General features: G+C 45.1%; 1 protein-coding gene across 10 annotated transcripts in view; it reads right to left on the minus strand.

Annotated features, from left to right (window-relative positions):
• The window catches only part of LOC147635567 (putative potassium transporter 2), a 34,378-nt gene that overhangs the window by 6,258 nt on the left and 13,172 nt on the right, over window positions 1–14,948 (minus strand). For all 10 annotated transcript variants that reach the window (XM_086802909.1, XM_086802913.1, XM_086802915.1 and 7 more), the window contains 2 exons: window positions 3,337–3,582; window positions 3,181–3,231 (listed from right to left, as the gene is read on the minus strand). In XM_086802909.1, the coding sequence (XP_086659035.1) occupies window positions 3,181–3,231; window positions 3,337–3,582 (297 nt within the window). The remainder of the gene's footprint in view (window positions 1–3,180; window positions 3,232–3,336; window positions 3,583–14,948) is intronic.

A 14,948-nucleotide genomic window follows, 5' to 3' on the forward strand; every position in this document is an offset into this window, starting at 1 on the left:
TTTGTCCCCAGTGGTGGACGACTAGGTGAACTCCATGTCCAGTCTGACAATGTCCTTCTTGAAAACCCTGTTCCGCTCTGTGTGGCTGAGAGCAAATGACGGGGCCTCTATGTTGTACTGGAAGGGGGGGAGTACCTCCATTTGCATACCGTGCATGCCAAACCAAGTGCCTACCTATGCATACCAGCACTCTGTATCTCCCTCAAGTGTCAACTGTCTCGAGGACTCCAGGGCTAGCCGGGGGTATCTATCAAGTGGAAGCTCCCATAGCCTATGCCAGTATGTCACTGCCTGGAATAGAGCCTCCGTCACTATCGGTGCGGCACCCATCTCTGCCCGCACAATCTCATGTGGCACTGATGGTTTACTCCTAATCATGTGTGAGATCATCGCCACTAGGGGCCTCTCCATCGGCTTCCACCCATCATATACCTCCTCTGTATCTGTCTCGGCCGGCTCTCTCCTCTGTCTCCTCCTGTGGTATAAGCTACGACACCCAGATGGGGGCACCATACAGTAGTTCTAACTAGAGTATCAAATAGCCAAAGCTTCGTCCTCGGCTCCTGAAACTGTATCTGTGAGCATTGCCTCTCTAGCGAGCCAAGGGCTGCATATCCCCTCGTCAATCTAGCGTCGGCCGCCTTCCGCATCAAGAATTGAGGTCCAGCAAAAGTGATCCCAAGGTATAAATATGAGGTAACATACTCCACAGGCTCTCCACTGTATGTAAACTGTACTGCAGATCTAGTTATCCACTGTGAGGAGGTGTTAAAGATCATGACCTTGGTCTTTCCAAGGTTCACAGTAAGGTCCTGGTCCTCGCAAAAGGCCCGTAATGCATCCAAATGCCTCTGCAGCCCCTCTGGTGAATCAGAAATAAGAACAATATCATCTGCATACAAGAGGATCGGTATCAAGACTCCTGCCAAATGTGCTCCTCGTCCTCCCTGTCTATCTATGTAATCCGAGATCTCGTCAATGTATAGACCAAATAGAGTAGGAGACAAGGGGCAGCCTTGCTTCACCCCGATAGTGCTGTGTATGGTCTTTGAGTCACCTGCAATCTTGAGCAGGAGCTATACCAGCTATTTCTTGGAAGGGACTGTAAGGAGGCCTGGAGGATCTTCCAGGATCATCGCCTTCCAACTCCGATTACTTCACCCAGCACCTGGCACACCTATGCCACCTCTCTCTACCATGTCCCTGAGCAGCCACCTCTCCCCCATCCACCCAAACCTCATCCCCCACACTCTTCCTTCTTTCACCTCAGCATGGTGAGAGATGCTATTGACAGGATGCAGACTTGGAGAGCACAAGATCATGATGGACTCCTCACCGAGCATTTCTCCCATGCTAGGGACACACTAGCCCCTTTACTGGTTCACATGTTTAACAGGGCTTTATGTGAGGGCTTCCCCGTTAACTGGTCATTGAATACTATTGTACCTTTCTTGAAAGCAGGTGACCCCATGGACCCCAAGGGACTGTAAGGAGGCCTGGAGGATCTTCCAGGATCATCGCCTTCCAACTCCGATTACTTCACCCAGCACCTGGCACACCTATGCCACCTCTCTCTACCATGTCCCTGAGCAGCCACCTCTCCCCCATCCACCCAAACCTCGTCCCCCACACTCTTCCTTCTTTCACCTCAGCATGGTGAGAGATGCTATTGACAAGATGCAGACTTGGAGAGCACAAGATCATGATGGACTCCTCACCGAGCATTTCTCCCATGCTAGGGACACGCTAGCCCCTTTACTGGTTCACATGTAGCCCTCTCTCTGGGCTCTAATGTGTCTCTGTCAGAAAGAAGTATGATGTCTCTCCCCACCATAACATGCTCCAGTCGTCCAGGCTACACCCATAGTGAACCATTACAGTTCCATACTGCCATGTGTATCTCTGTCAGTGGCCCGGTCTGTGTCCCATAGGCCCCAAACCGCTAATCCATGGGCCGGCCCCATCAATGATGACCCGACCATCTCGATAGAAGGCCTTCTTGCCTTCTCTCCTCGCGTGTAAGACTCGTGGCATGCAAGCTCTCCTATGCTCTAGCTGCTCCTCGTGAGATCATCATCCAAGAAAATAGGAGCTCCCTCTAAGCCTCGTAGTATGACCCTCTTCCTCATGAAGGTGACCCTCTCCGTCTCTCCTGCAAACTGTAGGATGAGGGCTCGCTTGCGTGTTGAGTCTTTCCCGGCTCTCCATGCTTTGGTGAAGGGGAGAGGGTCCTCTTCCCTGTAGCCTAGCTTCATGCATAGAAGCTGTCCATCTTTCTCGGGAGTGGAGTTGGGTGTCTCGCGGCTATACCTGTGACTCGAATGTTGAGGCGGCGGGCATGCTTCATCTTCTCCTCCTCAATGGTGGTGTGAATGATTTGATGTTCTTCCCTTTGAGTCTCCTCCCTCACTTCTTTGCGGATGTTCTTCTTCACCACCTCAACCCATCCTGACTGCTTGGCTTCGAGTACAAGTTTGTTTGATTGATTTGTGAGTACATTGGTGCCCCTTTTATGGGCTGAAAGTACAACCTCTTCTTTGACCTGATTAAATGAGGTGTGAAGGGAAGATTCCCAGGTTAAGAGGGTGTTCCCACACTTAACTCCGATTTCCCAACAGTTAAGATCAATGCTCCTGCCCTCTGTTTTAAATCCATTTACATGGCCCAAGTGAGGCGAGGTGCATCTTCAGAATCTATGCTCCACCCTATGTACTTGTGCTTGGGATCCATCTAGCTCCATTATAACCCCATTATAAGGAGAAGCCAAGATTAAGTGACACAAATTTTCCAGATCCCGATTCTGGACACCATATCAAGGTCTTATCATGATTACATAGTAATATGTTGATCTTTGTGAAAGGCTACATGCATTTAGAGTAGGGCAAACATGCTGGTGGTTTTGTATGGCACATTTGGAATGGGATAATCACCCCAAAATCATTGTTTTTAGTTTACTGATTGGCCTTTGGGTCCCCCTTCTAGTTTATCTGTCAGTCCTAGTAAGATGCAGGAGTTTATAAAACAGGGGCTCCATCTGGACCTTGGACTAGCACAAATCTTACACAAACAATAATGAACAATATTCCAACACCAATTTCAAAAGACTTATGATCCTACAAAAAGCAACAAAACAGGACAGCTTCATTGTAGGCCCACAAACCTCAAATCATAGCTACTCACGTTCATTGAGGTTGTCCGTCGCAACTCTAATACCAGAGACTGCCGATAACACTGCACCAAAAAGGGGAAAGCTAAGGCATCAAATAAAGTTAACCAGTGTTTTAGTTGGCCAAGTAGCAGTTCTATAGGATATTCTATGACAATGACATATTTTACCAGATATTGTTGGAGTGAGAACACCATCCCCAATCACCATACATGTTCCCAAGAGAACTACACTGAGTAGCAAAGTGCGTAAACATTGATGCTTTTCAAGAAAGGATTTCATAGCATGCCCTTGCTTTTCTCTAGGAAAGGATTCCAGTCTGTAAGTTGACAATTCTTCATCAACATCTTGGTGATTTGGCAAGTGACTCAACTTTGCATGCCGGCACAAAAGCGAGTATAGAGCGAACGTACCACCTGCATGAGAAGGGCCAACAGTGACATAAAAGCATCTCTCTCTCTCTCTCTCTCTCACATGCATGCACGCACACACACACATGCACGCACACACACACACGCACACATTGTTTGTTCAAGGAAGGGTACATCCCTTGCAAAGAATCATGAAGTATGAGGACCACATACATTTGGCTTTCTATGTGCATGAAGTTCATATGCATAGGGAGAGACCCTTGAAAAAGCACAAGACAGTAACCAAATATTCCTTATGCACATGTGGAAGCCTTGATACTGATGTCTCATGCAACATGGCCTTGCTCTACTCTAATGCTAATGTCACATGTGGAAGCCTTGTACATGCATAATTGGATTGTGCATACAGTAGTGCATTAATTGAAGAGAAGAGAGGAGATACATTAAACATAGCATTGGGTCCCAATACTGCCGGGTCCCCCGCCTTTCAGCGTTTTTGTTTTGATATAGAGTTGAAATATGTACAATGAAATCTTATCCTTGACTTGAAGATAACTTCCTCCTTCCTGACTTGAACATAAGTGTATGCCCAGACTAAACAATAGGCCGATCTTGCTGCTCCGAATAGGTCTTGCCAGAACAGCTGCGTACAAGGCAGGGCTCTAGAATACCCTATTTTTATGGGGTCTCAGGCAAAACACTTGCCTGCGTCGATGCCATGCTGATGCTCCTGCTAATGCTTGGTGAACCTCTCCTCCAGCTGCCTAATGGCAAGTCCCACAGTACCTGGGCTCCTTTGGGAGTTCTTGGTCGCTGTCATGCCCAGTAAATGGGTCTTCCGAGGTCATGCCTTAAAGAAGTAGCGAAACCAGTCTCACGACCGAGACGATGAAGCTAATGACAAAAGCGTTTCTCTGCTCGAGTCTCAGAAACGAGCGTGCTCGTCTCTGGCCCGGCTCGAAAAACAGAAACAAAAACTGGAAATCTAATGCCTTGGCTGGGAAGAGGCAGGGCCTTTAAATAGGGCAATTTTCTGCACCCTTCTGCTTATCAGCCTGGCTACAGATCTGTCCCTACAAGGCTGCCCAACTGCCAGGCTTAGGTGTCTTGCCTGTGTGCTATCTACTTGCAATGTCCAATGCTTGACACTTGGCCTAGTAAGTGTCCTAAACATCTATACGTATGTCAACTCCAAGTGGGTTACAAGACTGTTTGGAGTTTGCGCATGTACAATAGGCTAGTCAAAATGCGTCCAAATCTGTCCCTACAAGGCTGCCCAACTGCCAAGCTTAGGTGTCTTGCCTGTGTGCTATCTACTTGCAATGTCCAATGCTTTACACTTGGCTAGTAAGCATCCTAAACATCTATACGTATGTCAACTCCAAGTGGGTTACAATCCTGTGTGCTATCTACTTGCAATGTCCAATGCTTTACACTTGACCTAGTAAGTGTCCTAAACATCTATACGTATGTCAACTCCAAGTGGGTTACAAGACTGTGTGGAGTTAGCATGTACAATAGGCTGGATCTTGCTACTCGGAATAGGTCTTGCCAGAACAGCTGTGTACAAGGTAGGGCTCTAGAATACCCTATTTTTTTGGGGTCTCAGGCAAAACACTTGCCTGCATCCATCTACCTTGAAGAAGAGTGCTAATGTCTTGGATTGATGCCATGCTGATGCTCCTGCTAATGCTTGGTGGCTGGAAATCTAATGCCTTGGCTGGGAAGAGGCAGGGCCTTTAAGTAGGGCAATTTTCTGCACCCTACTGCTTATTAGCTTGGCCTGCCTGCTGTACGACCTGTTACCAATCTACAGCTGCCTGACCAGTTGCTCAACTGCTCCAGACTAGTCAAAATGCGTCCAGATCTGTCCCTACAAGGCTGCCCAACTGCCAGGCTTAGGTGTCTTGCCTGTGTGCTATCTACTTGCAATGTCCAATGCTTGACACTTGGCCTAGTAAGCATCCTAAGCATCTATACGTATGTCGACTCCAAGTGGGTTACAAGACTGTGCGGAGTTTGTGTACAAGGCAGGGCTCTAGAATAGCCTATTTTTTCGGGGTCTCAGGCAAAACACTTGCCTGCGTCCATCTAACTTGAAGAAGAGTGCTAATGTCTTGGATTGATGCCATGCCGATGCTCTTGCTAATGTTTGGTGGCTGGAAATCTAATGCCTTGGCTGGGAAGAGGCAGGGCCTTTAAATAGGGCAATTTTCTGCACCCTTCTGCTTATCAGCCTGGCCAGCCTGCTGTATGACCTGTTACCAACCTTCAAGCTGCTCAACTGCTGCAGACTAGTCAAAATGCGTCCAAAGTACCATCCCTTTCATCTGCAACCTCTGGAGCTCCATCAAGGCATCAATGATGCTTCTCCAACAAAATTTCGTCTTCTTGATACTGACTGGACTACACACATCTGTTGATACCAATGTTGATGCACCCAATGTTACTGAGCTTGACTGATATCCTTTGCTCTGCTCTAGCATGTCTTAGGACGAGAACCCTAGCTTTGATGTGCCTTAGGGCGAACCTGATGCTTTGATATTTTGATACTAATGTCTTGTGCAACATGGCCTTGCTCTACAATTTCACACGCGGAAGCCTTGATACTCATTTCTCATGCAACATAGCTTCCTCTGCTCTGATACAATGTCACATGTGGAAGCATTATACATACATAACTGGATTGTGCATACTATGGTGTGTAAAAACCAGACAACATTGGGTCCCAATACCCGCTGAAGGGCCCCCACCTTTCATTGTATTTGCTTTATTATGAAGCTGAAATATCCTTGACCTGAGATAACTTCCTCCCTGCCGAGCTGAAAATAAGCATGTATACCTAGACTAGTCACTAAAAAATAGGATGCTCCAAAGTTCAAACAGGTCCTTAGCGGAACAAGCTGAGCAGGGCTTTGCAATACCCTGTTTTGTCAGATCTGAGACAAATGCCATCTACCTTAAAGAAGAGCCCTGATGTCTTGTGAAACCGGCCAATACAAAATCGGGCGGTGAAGAATCTTCTTAATTTCTCACAGCACTTAAACTATTCAAATTCCAACACAGATAATTGAAGAAAACAAAGGGAGCTAGAGCGCTCCTACTCGAACACACAGCACACCAGATTGGCCCTTAACGCGAGCGCCCCTTTCGGTATTTCTTTATATTAAACTTGAACCTGTTACAACTGTGAGGGTCCAACGGGACGGGCAAAAACCCCTAACAAACCTGATTTGATTGGCTGCCTCTTTGTAAAGATTCCTACGAACTCTGAGAAAACCACAGAGCACAGCAATTTCTGTTACTGAATTCTACCTGCGCAATTTGTGCTGTAAATCCCAATCACAGAACAAATTCTCTGTGCACACACGCATGAAATTCAGCCCTGCCCTTCCTGTGTCTGGAATCCTGCTTTTATTCTGTGCCGGTGCGCACACCGCACACGCGCACACTTCTGAGGCTGACACGCAAACCACACGTGTCCAAATTCAGCCCCAAATCTGCCCTAAACAAGAAAGCTGAAAATTACTGTTTCTGGGCTTGAAAAATTCAGCACCGATTCGCGTACATGCTAGGCCCGAAATCAGCCCTGATTTCTCGCACCAAATCTGCCCTGATTTTGCCCCGCAAGAAGCACACGAATTCAGCCAGGAAATCAGCGTTGAAATTCCCTCTGCAATCTCCACGCTGCCTCCTCCACAAATCCACGTTAAATTTTCAGCCCAAGTCCTTTTTGTTTTAAAAATTGCCAAGTCACTTAACTTTTGGCCGCCCATGGTCTGAAACCTTTTAAAACTTTATAACCTTAAAAACTAAGGTTCTCCTAACTTATTGAATTAATTCAATGTGCACATTTTTTGCACATCAGATTAATTCAATTAAATTCTGCGACACTCGCCCGTGACAGCACATCTACTGTGACACGTCCCCGTGTGACAGCACGTCCGCGTGACATACCCCCCTCTGGAAATCTTGCAAGCGACCTCGATTGCAAAAGAAGTGATGCCACTGATGAAACCAAAATTGGAATACGCTGTCTCCATGACCTGAGTAACATATGCATCTGCTACGGCCATGTGTATCCCACTTGAAATAACAGCATTCTTGACAGTGATAACCATCAAAAATATATCAAACTGCAAACAGAATTGCATCTCAAAAATACAGAAGTACATACGATACTCAGAGCTGCAGTAGGCATCGATATGCATCTGTCCTACTCATTGAAGTGACTAGTACACTCATCATAGAAATCCCTGTAGCAAAAATACTGCCAGCATACAGTACCCCGGATATACATATAGCATACCAATGCGATTTCTAGATCTCTAAGCCCATCTGTCATGAAGGGGTGGAGGTGCTACCCCCCTCTTGAGTATCAGGCAATACTCCAGATGCTTGCGGCTTTGCTGAACCTGAAGGACCCTGACTCAAGGTCGGTGTCAACTGAAACGCCTCTAGGTAAAGTTGCAACAACTGAGGTGAATTTGCTAGGTCACCTTCCTCCATCCATTTGGCATCAAGCGGTGGATAGTTCCGAAACTTCACCAAATACCTCCTGGAAACTTTACCTCTAACTTTCATTTCCTTATGTGCCAAGATTTGTTCTGGTACCAGTATCTCATCCAATTCCTCAACCTCTGGTTGATCTTCATTGATCGTATCCTCTGGCACATCGCCTGTGAAAGGTCTAAGAAGACTCACATGAAAAGCATTATGAATCCTCCAATGATCTGGTAGCTTTAGCCTATAAGCTACATCATTGATCTTCTCTGTTACTTGAAAAGGCCCATAATATCGCATGCTAAGCTTGGAATATAGGCGTTCCTTGCCTTTCCACTTCTTAAGCCTTGCCTTTTCAAACTTTAAGAGCACCCAATCATCCTTTTCAAACGCCAAAGGTCTGCGATGACGGTCTGCTGCTCTTTTCTGTTTCTCTTGTGTTTTCTGGAGTGCTTGCTGAATTTTCTTGTAAGCCACATCCAGACTTTCCACAAACTTATCTGCCTCAAAGATTTTATCCTTTGTATGCAAAATAGGAGGCACTTTCTTTCCCCCTTCCACAATCTCAAAAGGTGCCTTACCAGTTGAGCTATGTACTGTGTTATTGTATGCAAACTCAACCAATGGCAAGTACTTCTCCCACTGATTCTTATGATCTGATACATAACACTTTAGCAAATCCAAAACAGTAGAATTTGCTTCTTCTGATTGTCCATCAGTCTGCGGATGGAAAGATGAAGAAAACTTCAAAGTTGTACCCATGTTCTCAAAAATACCTTTCCAAAATAAACTAGTCATTCTGGGATCCCTGTCACTGACAATAGACTGTGGCATGCCATGATACTTAAAGATCTGCTGCAGAAACAATCTAGCCATGTGATCTGCTGTTATCTTCTTCCTGACCGAAATGAAATGGGCTTGCTTACTGAACCTGCAAATAATTGTCCATATGCCATCATTTCCTGTAGGTGTCCTAGGAAGATCAAAGATAAAATCCATAACTATACTCTGCCACGGTCTATCAGGAATCGGTAATGGTTGCAACAACCCTGGCATTTTCTGTCTGTCAAACTTAACTTTCTGACAGATAATGCATGAACGCACAAAAGCATCTACATCACGTCTTAGTGTTGGCCAATAAAAGAAAGTCTCCACAGCTTTTACGGTAGCATCAATTCCTCTATGCCCTGCATAAGGAGGTGCATGACTTTCAATTAGAACCTTTGGCCTCAACTGCTTCGTAATGCATAACCGACCATGCATCATCAAAAAACCATCTCTCAAAAGATAATGTTCACGACGTTGACCATCTAACAACTGGTCATAAACATTTCCAAAATCCTCATCGACTGAATATTGCTCTTTCATTTCATCCAACTCATGATGATAAGCAATAGACACTGCTGAAACCTGTGGTTTCCTTGACAAAGCGTCTGCAACTACATTCTTTTTGCCTTCCACATGCACAATCTGAAAGTGAAACTGTGACAAAAAGTTTGCCCAACGCATATGCTTTTCAGACAACTTTGTCTGCGTAAGAAAATATCGCAAGGTCTGATGATCAGTCTGTACTGTAAAATCAGCACCAAGCAAATAATGCTTCCACACTGTCAATGCATGAACCACTGCCAAAAGCTCTTTCTCATAGACCTGCAAATTCTTTTCAGGCCCTTGCAAAACCCTGCTTTCGTAGGTAACAACATGTCCATCCTGCATCAAAACAGCACCAATACTGTTTCCACATGCATCGCATTGAACAACAAAAGCCTTCCTCAAATCAAGCAAAACCAAAACTGGATCTGAGGTCAACTTTTCCTTAAGCTTATTGAAAGCTGCAATCTCTCTCTGTGACCAAGTGAATGGTACACCTTTCTTTTGCAAAGCATGCAAAGGTGAAGCAATTTCAGCAAACTGCCTGATGAACCTTCTGTAATAAGAGCACAATCCCAAGAAACTACGAACCTCATGCAAATTTCTGAGATGAGGCCAATTCTTGATTGCCTCTACCTTTGACGGATCCATACGTACCCCATCCTTGGACACAATATGACCCAAAAACTGAATTTCTTCTAAAAAGAATTCACTTTTCTTAGCATTGACTACCAGCTGATGTTTTCTGAGCTCTGCAAAAACAATGGCCAAGTGTTTCCTATGCTCCATTTCATCTTTTGAATGCACAATCATATCATCAAAGAAAGTGCCAACAAAAGATCTATATGGTCTAAAAATCCTGTCCATCATTCGATTGAACGTAGCAGGAGCATTAGTCAGACCAAAAGGCATGACTAGAAACTCATAAAGTCCAAAGGTAGTCCTGAAAGCTGTCTTTGGTACATCTTCTGGTCTAATCCGTACCTGGTGATAACCACTCTTTAGATCAATACGGCTGAAAACACCTGATCCCTCCAACCTATCCAAGACATCATCAATTCTTGGTATGGGAAATTTATTCCGAATGGTTATCTTGTTCAAGGCCCTGTAATCAATACACATTCGCCATGAACCGTCTTTCTTTTGCACAAGCAACACAGGTGAGCAATAAGGAGAAGAACTAGGTTGGATGTATCCTTTTTCCAACAACTCCTTAACCTGGCTCATGATTTCTTCTTGCTGCGCAGCACTTACTCTGTAAGGTGGTTTGTTTGGAGGACTACTACCTGGAATTATATCAATTGCGTGATCCTCAGGCCTTTCAGGCGGCAATTGACCATGTGGAGGTTCTGAAAAACAATCTTTAAACTGATTTAAAAATTCCAACCTCTCCTTATCTAATTTAGACATATTTCCAACACCTTAATTACTTTGAAGATCTTTAACAAAAACCAAGTACGCAGAAATATGACTTTTTATTACTGAAGTAATGGCAGAAGCCGATACAACTGGGATAGACTCCCCTTTAAGCTTTACATCAAGTTCATGCTGTTTGCCCCTATGAGTAAGAGTGATCTTCCTAGCATGGGCATCCAACAAAGCATGAATCCTATGGAACCAAGGCATACCTAACAAAACATCACAACCATCCAATGGCATGATGAAGAATTCTTCAGTGTCCACATAACTCTGCACATGCAGCCTAAGCTTGCCAATAATAGGAGTGACTGCCTCTGCATGTCTTGGAGCTGCCATAGTAGCCTCATGCATGGATCCCATCTCCTCTGGACGAATACCTAACTTGCCTGCTAACTCAGGTGAAATGAAGTTACGCTTAGCACCAGGATCAAAGAAAATCAGGGCTGCCTGATCTCTTATCTTTCCCCATGCTCTACATAACTCTGTATCATCTTCATTGGGCTTCTCCCCAACCAAGTCAGATACAAGTCCCACTGAGGCTTTGGATCTCTTTCCTTTGGCATCACTCTCATCATCAGCCTTTCGCTTCTTCTTTGGACACTCTCTAGCCATATGGCCTTCTTCTTCGCAGTTGAAGCACTTGTTGGCTTTTTGTAAAGCCTTCCTTTCATCCAAAGTTCTGTAGGTACTACCCTGTTCCTTAGCATTCCTTTGCTTATTACCTTGATTAGCATTCGCAAATCTGCCATTCTTCTTCCAGTTTCCAACTTTTCCAGGCTTTTGCTCATCCTCTTTCTTTCCAAACTTGAAACCATCCACTCTACCACGAAGTAATGCTGCTGCAGTAGATGCATTCTCAATCAATTGAGACATACTGGATACCTTTGTCTTTGTACAGAAATCTCGAATCTCCTTCAGAAGTCCACAACAATACTTCTCTATCTGCTCTTCCAAAGGTACATGTCTGTATGAACTCAAAGGCAACAAAGCATCCCAAAACTTCTTATTATATCCCTCAATATTCTCACAGTTGGTTGAGTCCAACTTGTGCCAAGCAGTCTTTACATCTACTTCAAATGTGTCTGTCAACCACATGATTGAAAAGAGCTGCTTAAATTCAACCCAAGTCGAGGGAGCTTGCTGTTGAATTACTAGATTTGTCCACCACTGCATAGCATTCCCTTTCAAAAAAGTAGAAGCTCTACGAATCTTTGAAGATTCAGTGAAATTTCCAGCAGCAAATGCTACATCAAACTGCTGTAGAAATGTTAAAGCTTTCAGCTTGTCCTGCATTCCACTGAATGTATCAAACTTCACTGCTTTTCCACCTTCATTGTAGTCCTTTGGCTTACCCTTAGCAGCCAAGTTATCATACACAGGTGGCTGTAAATAAGGAGCTGTATTAGCACTTCCCACAACAGGTGGTCGTGAAGTACTAACATCTTGAACTTTAGCATGCATACCACCTTGGAAGCCAGGTTGCATTCCAATATTTCCATACATAGCATTACCTAAAGGTACATTAGCTCTCATGGCTTGAAAGACAGAACCACCACCAAAGAAAGTGGGCTGCCCAATAGGTCCTCGTGCACTCGTTTGTCCATTATGCATCTGCTGAAAATTATTGCCCTGAGCATGCATATCAACATGACCCTGCACATGCGCATCTCTATGTTGGCCTGAAGCATTATGCACTTGATCACCTTGTACAACAGGTGTCCTTGCCAACTGTCCTGTTTGCATAACATGCGCATCAGAAGCAACTTGCGGTCCAACACCCGCAACTTGAGGTTTAGGCAGATTCATGAACTCTATAAAACGAGGATTCTGAGCCAACTGTGTGAATGCATCATAAATACTCATCATCTGAGCTCTAAACAAATGATCTGCATCCACATCTCCCTGAGATCTACCTGGCACTGCAGTGTCAGGTCTAACAGTCTCTGTACGCATACCTCTAGACACAGGCTGTGACTGTCTCACATCTGCAGTTCTCATGTGCTGAACCTCCTCTTCGTCTGCATCAACAAAACGATCTTCTACATGCTCTGGAGACTCCCTATCCCCTGTGGAATAAGTGTGGTCACTACTGTTCTCCGACATCTTGATCAATTGCTAACTTTAAGAAATTCTTCAAACCTGCTATCAGAAAATCTAAGTGCTGGTACTCCCCAAGACAACACAGGCTCACCTCCTTAAGAAAGTTGGTGATGTCCCGGCAACGGAACCATGAAACCGGCCAATACAAAATCGGGCGGTGAAGAATCTTCTTAATTTCTCACAGCACTTAAACTATTCAAATTCCAACACAGATAATTGAAGAAAACAAAGGGAGCTAGAGCGCTCCTACTCGAACACACAGCACACCAGATTGGCCCTTAACGCGAGCGCCCCTTTCGGTATTTCTTTATATTAAACTTGAACCTGTTACAACTGTGAGGGTCCAACGGGACGGGCGAAAACCCCTAACAAACCTGATTTGATTGGCTGCCTCTTTGTAAAGATTCCTACGAACTCTGAGAAAACCACAGAGCACAGCAATTTCTGTTACTGAATTCTACCTGCACAATTTGTGCTGTAAATCCCAATCACAGAACAAATTCTCTGTGCACACACGCATGAAATTCAGCCCTGCCCTTCCTGTGTCTGGAATCCTGCTTTTATTCTGTGCCGGTGCACACACCGCACACGCGCACACTTCTGAGGCTGACACGCAAACCACACGTGTCCAAATTCAGCCCCAAATCTGCCCTAAACAAGAAAGCTGAAAATTACTGTTTCTAGGCTTGAAAAATTCAGCACCGATTCGCGTACATGCTAGGCCCGAAATCAGCCCTGATTTCTCGCACCAAATCTGCCCTGATTTTGCCCCGCAAGAAGCACACGAATTCAGCCAGGAAATCAGCGTTGAAATTCCCTCTGCAATCTCCACGCTGCCTCCTCCACAAATCCACATTAAATTTTCAGCCCAAGTCCTTTTTGTTTTAAAAATTGCCAAGTCACTTAACTTTTGGCCGCCCATGGTCTGAAACCTTTTAAAACTTTATAACCTTAAAAACTAAGGTTCTCCTAACTTATTGAATTAATTCAATGTGCACATTTTTTGCACATCAGATTAATTCAATTAAATTCTGCGACACTCGCCCGTGACAGCACATCTACTGTGACACGTCCCCGTGACAGCACGTCCGCGTGACATCTTGGATGATGCCATGCTAGATGTTGCTGCTATTGCTCCCTGGACCTGTCTCCAAGCTAAGAATCAGATGCCTTGGTTGAGAAGAGGTGTGGCCTTTAAATAGGTAAATTTTCTGCCCCTTCTGCTGGTCCGCCTGGTTTCCCTGCTGTATGACCTGCCCAACTGCTCCAGACCTGTCCAAACACCTCCAAATCTGTCCCAGATGGGCTGCCCAGCTGTGATTGCCTGTGGCCCATTTACCTGTGTCTGGTGCATGGCACTTGCCTAATAAGCATCCTAAACATTCTAGAATCTACATGCATCAACTCCAAGTGGGCTAACAACTGTGTGCGGTTTGCGCACATACAACTGCATGTACTTAGCCTGGCCTACCCTGACGGCAAGTGGCGACTGGAGATCACAAAATGCACAGTTCACATCACTAACCAAAACATGCAATTTCTGGAACTGTCATGTCACCATGCCACCCAAGTGCGGGGTGCACGTGACACCTTACTTCTTTTTTTCTAGGGAAATGTAGATCGAGGGAACCACACGACACCATCCCACAGGATCCCATTCAAAGGTTAGATTGAGGGCTGCCCATAAGGGACTTGTCTCAAGACATCCCGGAGACTTGCAGCATCCCACAAACCCACAGTTCATCATGCAGCCACATCTATAAGCCAAAGGAGATCACAACGAGTCCTACACAAGACATTGACCATGCAAACATTTAACAACCAGAGCAGATGAGAATCCTCCATGTATTCCCTCAATACATGGATGGTTTGCACTCTAGGCCTTCAAAAGATGAGATTCTTCCCTGGCTATGTAGCCCTATTCCTTTGGCACAGAGCGAGCTTGCAAGCTGATGTATTCATAGTACATACTGCTGTTCATTGTACTGATTCATGCTGCTGATGCACTCATACTAGTC

This window comes from Cibotium barometz, chromosome 9, assembly GCF_041138505.1.
Source record: "Cibotium barometz isolate CiBa-2024 chromosome 9, ASM4113850v1, whole genome shotgun sequence".
Lineage (NCBI taxonomy): Eukaryota > Viridiplantae > Streptophyta > Polypodiopsida > Cyatheales > Cibotiaceae > Cibotium > Cibotium barometz.